The following is a 12,239-nucleotide window of genomic DNA, read 5'->3' on the forward strand; positions in this document are numbered from 1 at the left end:
ATCTTTCAGGCTTAAATTCTGCTTTCTTGAACCACTGCAACAATTTTTACAGAGGAAGGGGTAAGGGTGGGGTAGGAGTTGCTTTCATTAACTTACAAGCTTTAAATACAGAACACAGTGACTCATCTTCTGATTGTATAAAGCATCTGCTCCCTGTGTCCCGAAGTACACAAATCTGCGTGCAGTAAATCACGGTCGCCTCAGAAATGATCTCTTCCTCTTATGTTTTCATGGCAATCCACATTTACTAGTGTTTTCCTATTGAAGTCATCTGTGGTACATTTGATTTCAAGAGCCAGGTAAGGGGCAGACATTCCTGACGAAGGGGCTGACAGTCCCTAGAATAAATTGTCCTCCCAAATAAATGATTACTTACCTTTAGATCAGGGCATGCTCATCAGCCTCTAATAAGTTTGAGAGACTCACCAGTCTTAATTTCCTATGTGAATCTATAATTGTCCGCAGAGGTCAATTTCAGTGGATGCCTCATATAAATTAGAATTGAAGATAATGATGTCTGTTCACTTGATCAACTGAAATGACCAGCTGGGTTTAATGGGAGGAAAACAAAAACCCCTGTGAAATTGGAATAGCTTCAAAGGTGAGGGAATGTAATTATTTTTCTGCAAAGTTTCTTCTCCAAAGGTGACTGGCCATTGTGCTGGTGGGCATGTGGACCAGCATGTTATGATGGTAGAAATGGTATTCAGAGCCACTGACCACATCCAGAGGCATAAGTCAAAAGTTTGCTCTCTGCCAAGCTGTGGGGGAAAGCAGAATTTCTTCTCCACTCTAATTTTTCATCAGGTCATTCACAGTTGGAGAAGTGCTTTGAGTGACGTGCCTAATTGACTTCTGAGAGGCAAATTCTAATTTAAGTTGCTACAGAAGTGTTTTCTCTTTATAGCCATAAACCATTATTTTAGACCTGTTATCATTATCTTTAGGGTAATATAATTTGAGGTCTGAACAAATCTTGGTATCACCTGCACCAACTCCTTTAACCTTACAGATGAAGAAACTGAGGCTCAGGCATGTGAACAGACAGGACTAAGGTCACAAAGCTAGAAAGAGGAAGAGGTGGGCTTAGAATTCAGCAAATGAAAAGACAAAACCAAAACCGATTCCCAGTCCAGTGTTCTCCACTTATGAGTAGCTGGAGACTTGTTTAGGGAGGAAAAAAAGATGCTCTCCATGAAAATCACCATTTAAGAAAACTTAATTTCTACAAAGGTGGGAGGAGGGGCGCTGAGAGAGACAATGAGTAAATGAACCAGTAGCCCCCAAAACAGATTACTGTTTCCCACAGCTGACTGGGGGCTCTGGCTATGCGTCTCTGAGTGCCGGGGGACAGTTTTACGTACCTGCGGTGACAGCACAGACTCAGGAGCCATACTGTCTCCCTGGGATTGATTCCTGCCTCTGCTAATTCTGAGCTCTGTGACCTTTGGCAAGTTGCTTAAGCTCTCTGTTCCTCAGTCCCTAATCTGCATAAAAGGATGATAGCATCAATACTGACTGTTGTGAGGATTCAAAACCTTACTATATTAACCTTACTATACCAAGAGATTAAATAAAGGCTAAAGTAAATTGATATACATAAAGAGCTTCACACATACTAAGTACTATGTTAGGGTCTGCTGTTTCTTTCCTGTTCACTCTCCCAGGAAAAAGTTTCAGAGTATAAGACGTAAGTGGTACTTGTTAATAATGTACACAGGTGCTCTATCTAGACAAAGACACAAGGACTGTACTAGAGAGACTTAGAAAGTCATGGATAAAATCTCTTTTTAAGTTTAATAGATTAACTTTTCCCTACGTATTACTACAATTTAAAGTTTTTTTAATAAACGATAGGAATGTTTTCATTAAAAATATTCAATGATATCCATAGTTTCATATAAAATGACAGATATTTCATTAGCAAAACAATTAGTAAAAGAGCATTTCTGTTGTGAAAATTAAAGACAAATTATCATGGCAGGAAATTCGTGCTGAGTGATTAGGAAATTAGTCCTGAAGTAGTTTGGAAGAGCAAGGGAAGTTCGGGGTGCTTCATTTTCTTTTGCCACATAGTGGTTCTTGGGCAAGTCAATATTTGCTCCCTTAGAATTTAACATTATCAAAGCTATCATTAACATTTTACTCAGAGTTCTTTAAGAGAAAACCTTTGCAAAATTAACCCTGGAGATATAGTAATTCAGATCATTTCAGATATGCCTGAAATGGGGACCATGTGTAGATTAGTTGGTTTTTTTCCATTCATTCTTTAAGCAAAATTCAATGGAAATTTTAAGGGCAGGGGGGAAGTTATCTATTCCCCCATTTTTTCATTAAATAATTTTAGCAATCACATAGATAATTTTTACACATTGTTGCAAAGGACGTTTTTGGAATTTGTTGATGATCTAAGACATGGGGAGGTCATGGTAGGCTGCGTATCTTCCAGTCACGTGATGGTAAATCTGTAGGGAAAGCAGAGTTTAGTCATCAGTTATTATATTCCTATTCATATCAATTAATAATGACACTATTACATAATGATTTTAGTTAATATTTCATTATGAAGCCCCACTGTTATGTACTTCAGCAGAATCTCCTTCCAACTTTACTTTAGGTGGAAGTTTGCTTGGAAGAAGGCAGGTGGGGTATGATGAGGTCAATGAACTGAGTTTTCATCTCTTTGTTCTCACAGTCCAATAAATGCCTTTTTAAAAGAGAAAAATTGAAGTTGACCTACAATGGTGTGTTAGCTTCAGGCATACAGCAAAGTGACATATATATATATATACACACACACACAAATATATTCTTCTTCAGATTATTTTCCATTATAGGTTATTACAAGATATTGAATACAGTTCCCTGTGCTATACAGTAAATCCTAGTTTCTAATCCATTTCATGGATAGTAGTTTGTATCTGTTAATCTCAAACTTGTACGTTACCCCCTCCTCCCCCTCCCCTTTCCCCTTTAGAAACTAAAAAGTTTGTTTTCTAAGTTGTAAGACTATTTCTGTTTTGTAAATAGGTTCATTTATACTATTTTCTTAGATTCCACATATAAGTGATTTCATAAAATATTTGTCCTTCTCTATCTGACCTACTTCACCAAGTATAATAATTTCCCAGTAGATCCACATTGCTTCAAATAGCATTATTTCATGCTTTTTTAATGGCTGAGTAAGATTCTATTGCATATTAAATACACACACACACACACACACACACACATGTCTTCTTTGTCCATTCCTCTGTCAATGGACATTTAGGTTACTTCCATGACCTGGCTACTGTAAATAGGGCTGCTATGAACATCAGTGTGCACGTATGTTTTTAAATTAGTGTTTTCTCTGGATATAATGCCCAGGACTGGGATTGTTAGACAATATGGTAGCTCTATTTTCACTTTTTTTAAGGAACCTCCACAGTGTTTTCCACAGCGGCTATACAAATTTACATTCCCTCCAACAGTGTAGCAGGGTTCCCTTTACTCCACACCCTCTCCAGCATTTATTTGTAGATTTTTTGATGATGGCCACTTTTGATAATGGCAAGAATACACAGAAGAACTATACAAAAAAGATCTTCATGACCCAGATAATCACAATGGTGTGATCACTCACCTAGAGCCAGATATCCTGGAATGTGAAGTCAAGTGGGCCTTAAGAAGCATCACATTGAACAAAGCTAGTGGAGGTGATGGAATTCCAGTTAAACTATTTCAAATCCTAAAAGATGATGCTGTCAAAGCGCTGCATTCAATATGCCAGCACATTTGGAAAACGCAGCAGTGGCCACAGGACTGGAAAAGGTCACTTTTCATTCCAGTCCCAAAGAAAGGCAATGCCAAAGAATGCTCAAACTACCGCACAATTGCACTCTTCCCACACGCCAGTAAAGTAATGCTCAAAATTCTCGAAGCCAGGCTTCAGCAATACATGAATCGTGAACTTCCAGATGTTCAAATTGGTTTTAGAAAAGGCAGAGGAACCAGAGATCAAATTGCCAACATCTGCTGGATCACTAAAAAAGCAAGAGAGTTCCAGAAAAACATCTATTTCTGCTTTATTGACTATGCCAAAGCCTTTGACTGTGTGGATCACTATAAATTGTGAAAAATTCTGAAAGAGATGGGAATACCAGACCACCTGATCTGCCTCTTGAGAAATCTGTATGCAGGTCAGGAAGCAACAGTTAGAACTGGACATGGAACAACAGACTGGTTCCAAATAGGAAAAGGAGTATGTCAAGGCTGTATACTGTCATCCTGCTTATTTAACTTAAATGCAGAGTACATCATGAGAAACGCTGGACTGGAAGAAACACAAGCTAGAATCAAGATTGCTGGGAGAAATATCAATAACCTCATATACGCAAATGACACCACCCTTATAGCAGAAAGTGAAGAAGAACTAAAAAGCCTCTTGATGAAAGTGAAAGAGGAGAGTGAAAAAGTTGGCTTAAAAGCTCAACATTCAGAAAACTAAGATAATAACATCTGGTCCCATCACTTCATGGCAAATATATGGGGAAACAGTGGAAACAGTGGCAGACTTTATTTTTCTGGGCTCCAAAATCACTGCAAATAGTGACTGCAGCCATGAAATTAAAAGACGCTTACTCCTTGGAAGGAAAGTTATGACCAATCTAGATAGCATATTAGAGACATTACTTTGCCAACAAAGGTCCATCTAGTCAAAGTTATGGTTTTTCCAGTAGTCATGTATAGATATGAGAGTTGGACTATAAAGAAAGATGAGAGCCAATGAACTGATGCTTTTGATCTGTGGTGTTGGAAAAGACTCTTGAGAGTCCCTTGGACTGCAAGGAGATCCAACCAGTCCATCCTAAAGGAAATCAGTATTGAATATTCATTGGAAGGACTGATGTTGAAGCTGAAACTCCAATACTTTGGCCACCTGATGCAAAGAACTGACTCATTTGAAAAGATCCTGATGCTGGGAAAGACTGAAGGCGGGAGGAGAAGGGGACGATAGAGGATGAGATGGTTGGATGGCACCACCAACTCTATGGACAGGAGTTTGAGTAAACTCTGGGAGTTGGTGACAGACAGAGAGGCCTGGCGGGCTGCAGTCCATGGGATCGCAAGAAGTCGGACACAACTGAACGACTGAACTGAACTGAACTGATTCTGACCAGTGTGACAAGATACCTCGCTGTAGCTTTGATCTCATTTCTCTAATGATTAGTGATGTTGAGCACCTTTCCATTTGTGCATTGTCCATCTGTAAGTCCTCTTTAAACAAGTGACTTTTTATTTCTTTCTTAAAAATATTTGTCAGGTGTTCCAAGGACAGCGGGCTGCTGCTCCTCACCTGCCTCTCAATGTCGGCAAGTAGAGTGCTGGCACCTATTCGAAAGAGTTCAGGCTTCATCCACTCGTCTCCCAGCTCCTCCTTTATGAGAGAGAGCCACACAAGGGAGTCCTTCGCACTGCGGATGCCTCCGGCCGGTTTAAAGCCTACCTGAAAGAGGACAAGGGAAAGAGAACAATGCTTAGTATTGTTACTGTGTTGCTTTAAAAACTGGTCTTGCATTAATACTGGGTCTCCATCCTCTCTCTCTTTTCTAAAGCCTATTTCACTTCCCCCAGCACTCAGAGCACTGACTCAAGCCCATTCACAGGACAAAATGACTTTTCCAAGATTAATGGGAAGAATGTCACTGCTTCCAAGGAGACACTAATGAGAGTTAATAACCCTCATTAACATTTCACTTGCTGGAAAGTCATAAGCCTTAACCATCTAGACTGTAGCTGTGAACCTGGGATAAACAAGAGAGGTGTCAATAAACAGGAAAACATAACACAAGAGCCCGTTCATTCTCCATTTCTATCAGGAGGCCAGGGGAATGTACACCTTTTGGCCCTTCAATCTGAGCTGCAAAAGATACATTCATGGGTTTAAAATGAGAAGAATCAGTGAGGCTGTACTAACCAAACCACGGAACCACCAAGGACAGGTGACAGTTATTTTAATCAACTTAACTACAGGGACTTTTAAGTTGTCAGTAGACCGAGCTGCATAAAACAGCCAAACAGCTAAATAAGCACAGGAGAGAAAGACAGTGTAGGGGCCCTTCATACTTCAGCAGTCTCTGCAGGTGACCACCAATAGTGCAATTCAGCCAGTATCTGATGTTTACAAATGATGTCCCTGAGTCCATTAGAACAGGATAGATGTGTCCTATATACAGTAAAACCTGCTTTTCTAGAAATACTCTTCTAAGAAGTTGACTATCCGATAGAGTAAATACCCAAAGCCCAAGGACTGAAGCTCACACATTTGACCACTCAAGAGTTTGGCTGCTCTGCTGGGGAGCACCAGTGAGGGGGAATGTCAGAGGGGTGGTTGTTGCTAACAGAATGCCAGAGAAGGGACACAATAAGTATATGGTCCATTATCAGCCTATAAAAAAAATGAATAAACAGAAACCTCAATTAGGGACTTCCCTGGTGGTCCTGTCATTAAAAGTCTGCCCTCTAAATCAGGGGACATGGTTTTGATCCCTCATCCTAAGACCCCACATCCTGCGTTTCTGCAACTACTGAGCCCATTCGCCACAAGGAAAGTTGCCCTATGCTGAGACTAAGACCTAATGCAGCCAAATAAATTTTTTTTAAAAAGAAAGAAAAGGAAACCTCAATTTAATAGAGTTGCAGGCGCTTACTCCCGGATAACAGGAAGAAGAGAGACTCTTCTTTCCTGGTAAGGACTCAGTCTGTGAATAGTCCCAGACTCCTTCTTTACTATACCTCCCATCATCCTTTTCCTCTCAAGCATTCTTCTTCCCTTGCCCTGCAGGGAGTTGCATGTGGCTCGCCATGTTCACTGATCCCCAGTAAATCCATCTTTGCTGGAGAAATAGCTGGCAGTCTACTTGCTTCAGGTCAATAAACCCAAGCTAGAAACTTCTAGCTAAACCGGCCTCCCCGATTTTCCTCACCACACCACATCCAACGACCAACAGTCAAGTCTCACCAAGCCCACCCTCTGAATCCCTCTCCATACACACACACGCTTTCCTCTCAACTCTCCATACACACAAACGCTTTCCTCTCAACTCTCCATACACACACCCACTTTCCTCTCAACTGTTCTAAACCGGTTCCACTGGTTTAGTTCAGACCTCGTCAGTCCTCACGGGAACATTGGCAGAAGTCCCCTAAGTTTCCCTGCCTCAGTCACATGTCACACAGCTAAGCAACAGCCACACAGAGATTCTAACTACATCTGCCTATCACTCTGGAGCCCAGGTGACCTTGTAAGAGTAAGGGGAGGTGAGGGTGGGAGAGGTAAGTGGAGGGAAGCTATTTATTGAGATAAGGCAAAAAAGAAAAAAAAAATCAGTGAGCTGATATTAGCATACATGTTAATCATAGGAGCATTTTCTGTCAATTAGACAGTACTGCACACAGATTTTTCTATATAATTCTGTTGTATCAGCAAGTCTATTTGGCAATGCTTTGAAACAGAGTTTCTAGCGTAAGTTTATCCTGTCTTTTTTTAAGGGAGAGAATATGGAAAACATAAATCTGCAATGAAATCAGTTATAAAATATCAAATCTCTGCATCTCAAGAGTGACACTAATCATGGTCTGGAAGGCAACCTATTACATTTTAAAACAGCCCTTAAATCAATGATGTGGAAGCTTCACGTCTAAGGGCTGCCTGGACAGCTTGGCAACACTTTTCAACACTAGGAGAAAATGCCCCTGATTTGCAGCTACACACATGGGTCCTTTCTTTGTGAAGTCAAATGTGATCCAGATGAATATGAACTGACTTCTACCTGCTTCTCAGTAAAACCAGGATGAACTTTTATCAGCTAAGGAAAGGGGCAATAGAGTTAAAAAGAAAATCATGAGAGACAGCAAACTGTTCCTCCCTTTCTACCCTGATCTAGATCATTGAACAGGTAAAATTTTTATTGAAAAATTCTTGTGTAAGTGTTCTTTCAGGAAGGGACGTGTTCACTTTTAAGATAATGGCTCAATGAGTGAGTCAATGAATGCTTGTTAAAAACAATACAGGACTGGGTGCCCAGTGGAGAATTTTAGCCCCAACTGTGGAGCATACGAGGGCTTCTCTGTGTAGCTCGATGGTAAAAAATCCACCTGCCAGTGCAGGAGACACGGGTTCAATCTCTGGACCAGGAAGATCACCTGGAAAAGGAAATGGCACCCCACTTCAGTATTCTTGCCTGGGAAATCCCACAGACAGAGGAGCCTGGTGGGATACAGTCCATGGGGTTGCAAAGAGTCAGATCACCTGAGTAACTAAACACCATCACAGAGTTTATGAACGTAGAGATGCCTGAGGACTGTCCCTGACCCAGGGCTGCCAGGGGTGAGGGCCCAGGCATTTGAAGTATAAAAAACTTCACATCAGTACATCCCTGGCAGTCCAGTGGTTAAGATTTTGCCTTTTGATGTAGGAGCTGAGGGTTCAATCCCTGGTGAGGGAGCTAAGATTCCATATGCCTCACAGCCAAAAAAAATCAAAACAAAACAGAAGCAATATTGCAACAAATTCAATACAGACTTTTTAAAAATGGCCCACATCAAAAAATTCTTAAAAAAAAAAAACAACTTTGCATCTGTTGGAATGTTTTTTGGCTGAGAGTTACCCCAGGTCTAGTGAATGGTGGTGATCTCATTTGAGGGTCCCGAAGCTAGAGTTCTCATATTTACAGCCTTTCTTTAAAAAAAAAAAATTGTTTTTAAATTCGGATCATTGCAAAAAGGCTACCAAGTAGAGGTTACTCAAGTTAAGTCAACTTTCCTATGTCGGTCACAGTAGATATTTATCCTATTTGTACACTTTTAAGATATAAAGGTATTCTGAAGGAAAAATTCTGGAAGGAGTTCATCTCCCCTTAAACCTAGGTACTTTCTAAGAAAGGTCTCCGATTCCAAAATAAACTGAAATACAGTCACATATAAAGTCATCACATCCCAGCTGGCAAAGGATTAAAGTTCTTTTTTTGGTTTCTATTCAGCAGACATCAAGAGATTGGTTTTAAAAGATGCCTTTCGTGAAGGCAAAGTCTCATTTAAAAAAAAAAATTACCTTTCTCTCCCATGATGTAAAAAAAAAAAAGTAATCCTTTGAGATAATTTGCAGCTAAACAAGCAACTTGAAGTGAAAAGGAAAATCCAAACTCATTTTTAAAAAAAAACACCTCATACGCATTTTTTCCTTTTAAATTCATATGTTTCAAAAAATATGTATTATTTTTCGAAAAGCTGACAAAAGCGAGCATATACCCTCCTCAGCTTAACAGTCTTCCAAAGAGCACATCTGACTGCCATAAAACGCAAAAATGGATATTTAATTCAAGAGCTATATAACGTCTAGCTACCTTTTCCCTGCTGTTTCACAGCATTTCATTATTTTGTTTAATAAGTTCATCTCCTCGAGAATTTTCTCTTCACCTCATATTATTAAAAGTAATAAGTTTTTCTGGACCGGGGGTTTCCCAACAGAAAAACCAATTTATGTGTGTCCTTCAATAATGACAGGAAAAGATTATTTCCCATTATATTGCATACTTTTCATATCGCCACCACAGCTTATCATTCAATAAATGTTACTCTGCAATTCTTTCCATTCCTCAAGGAAGTTTAATTTCTGCATTAACCTGTTTTCGCCGGCCAACGCCTTAGCAGAAAGCCTCTGTGTTGTGGCAGAATTAGTTCGTTAAAGAACCCATTTAGGAATCTCCTGTCAGTGATAACATTGTCTTCGGTTAATAAAAGGATGTAAAGTGAGTTTACATCTTGATCACACCTACCAACTCCCTCACTCACCCTCACTTTTCTATGAATCACACATTCTTTCCCCGTGAATGTATTCTTTTGTCATGAAAGGTAAATTAAACATTTATCTTAATAAAGGGAATGCATTCACAGCATCTGCATATAAAGACACTATAGTGGCTGTGACTAGTATTATAAATAACATCATCTTTACTCAGAAGGAAGAAAGATTTGCAGGCAATAAAATACCTTGTTTCCAGTTTTCCAGAAGAAATCTCTAATGGCCCGAAGCATAACTATAGCTACTGGAAAGGTAGCATTTACTGTTTCTTTTCCCGTAGAGGTCTTAATAAAATCTGATCCTAAAAAAAAAAGAGGAAAAAAAACTCCATATCAATTTTTTAAATTTATTAATTAAAACACTTAATTTTTTTTTCACTTTTGAGTCAGTGGAAGGAGCAAGTCATGTACCTTTTTTTCCCCTGAGGAATTTATTTTTCATCAATTATTTGAAAAACTAAAACCAAATCTCTCTTTAAAGTCATTCTGTCCATATATTTTTTTCCTCCTACTTTGTGTGTATGCTCAGTCGCTAAGTCACGTCTGACTCTTTGTGACCCCATGGACCATAGCCCACCAGGCTTCTCTGTCCATGCGTTTCTCCAGGCAAGAATACTGGAGTGGGTTGCCATTTCCTGCTCCAGGAGATCTTCCTGACCCAGGGATCTAACCCATGTCTTCTGAGTCTCCCAAGTTCCTCTTACTATAAAATTAATTAAATTAGGCATCAAATGGATTCTTCCAGACCCCTGGGGCTCTTGTGTCTACATTTCCATATCATCAACTAAAACCAAGTTGGTTTATTTAATGGAAAACTGAGAGAAATAGAAACAATTTTTTGCCCTATGCTTAGCATCACACTACTACAAAACTGGAGGGCTTACTCATTTTCCCCTCATCTTCTTATGTGCGGTAGAAAGTGCACAGTACAGATGTGACAATACAAGGAGAATCATCACTAGCTGATGTCTGCTGCATTGTTTCTTAACAAAAGCTGTCTTCCAACTAGACTGTGACTTTCAAGAAAGACACCACATATTTTCAACTTGCAAATATTTTAAACAACTTCCTGTCTTTCAAACATATCTTCAACCTAATGATGTAATTTAACAAAATAGCACAAGGAGACAAAGAAAGGAGAGTAATAGTTAAGAGTCACTGGGTACTATGCACTATTCTAGTGATTTACAAGTATTGACTCAATCCTCACAATAACTGTATGCATTAAGTACTAATATGATCCCTATTTTTAAGGAGGAAATGGTGACTACAGCCATGAAATTAAAAGACGCTTACTCCTTGGAAGAAAAGTTACGACCAACCTAGACAGCATATTAAAAAGCAGAGACATGACTTTGCCAACAAAGGTCCATCTAGTCAAGGCTATGGTTTTTCCAGTAGTTATGTATGGATGTGAGAGTTGGACTATAAAGAAAGCTGAGCGCCAAAGAACTGATGCTTTTGATCTGTGGTGTTGCAGAAGACTCTTGAGAGTCCCTTGGACTGCAAGGAGATCCAATCAGTCCATCCTAAAGGAAATCAGTTCTGAATATTCATTGGAAGGACTGAAGCTGAAGCTGAAATTCCAATACTCTAGCCACCTGATGCAAAGAACTGATGCTGGGAAAGATTGAAGGCGGGAGGAGAAGGGGACAACAGAGGATGAGATGGTTGGATGGCATCACTGATTCAGTGGACATGAGTTTGAGTAATCTTTGGGAATTGGTGACGGACAGGGAGGTCTGGCATGCTGCAGTCCATGGGGTCACAGAGTTGGACACAACTGAGCGACTGAACTGAACTGAAAGGAAAGTAACTTGCTTGAGGTCAAACAGTAAGTGAGGGAGGAAGAATTCTAACGAAAGCAATAGAATTTAACCCATTTGCTACAGTGCCTCCAAAAAACTTAATGAGGGTCACACAGTCAGACACACGGTCCATCCTCCATGTGGTAATCTACCCTCAAACTGTTCTGTGGACCACAGCTCAGCATCACAGTCACTACCAGAGAGCTTGTTAAAAACACAGACCTTCGGATCCTACACTGAACCAATTAAATTATAATCTGAATAGAAATTAGATTCCCAGATGATTCCTGGGCAATTTATGGCCCACGCCCACGGAATCTGTGAAATCATTTGTAATCTACTAATCTCTGAGATTCTCCCAAGGTCCATCAAGTGGTCAAAAGAAGTAGAAGAAAGAAGTGGTCAAAACTTCCCCCTCTAGTTTCAAGGGAACAAGACACTTCCAGGAAGACTCTGTGGATAGAGAAGTTCAAATCGACACACCCTGAGTAAGTACAATATGAAAGGCACAGCAGAAAATATAAACACAAATCATTCAAGCTCTTTCCCTCAAAAGCGTACATTCAAGGAGCAGGTGGAGATGCAGCA

At 39.8% G+C, this 12,239-nt stretch overlaps 1 protein-coding gene across 2 annotated transcripts in view; it reads right to left on the reverse strand.

Moving 5' to 3' along the window:
* Positions 1 to 1,778: 1,778 nt before the first annotated feature.
* The window catches only part of DERA (deoxyribose-phosphate aldolase), a 118,983-nt gene continuing 108,522 nt past the window's right edge, over positions 1,779 to 12,239 (reverse strand). For both annotated transcript variants that reach the window (XM_019961494.2, XM_070790019.1), the window contains exons 7-9: positions 10,033 to 10,145; positions 5,339 to 5,488; positions 1,779 to 2,465 (exon numbers count right to left, since the gene is read on the reverse strand). In XM_019961494.2, coding sequence (XP_019817053.2) covers positions 2,409 to 2,465; positions 5,339 to 5,488; positions 10,033 to 10,145 — 320 coding nt within the window. In that variant the 3' untranslated portion in view covers positions 1,779 to 2,408. The remainder of the gene's footprint in view (positions 2,466 to 5,338; positions 5,489 to 10,032; positions 10,146 to 12,239) is intronic.

Source organism: Bos indicus, chromosome 5 (genome assembly GCF_029378745.1).
Source record: "Bos indicus isolate NIAB-ARS_2022 breed Sahiwal x Tharparkar chromosome 5, NIAB-ARS_B.indTharparkar_mat_pri_1.0, whole genome shotgun sequence".
In the NCBI taxonomy this organism is placed as follows: domain Eukaryota; kingdom Metazoa; phylum Chordata; class Mammalia; order Artiodactyla; family Bovidae; genus Bos; species Bos indicus.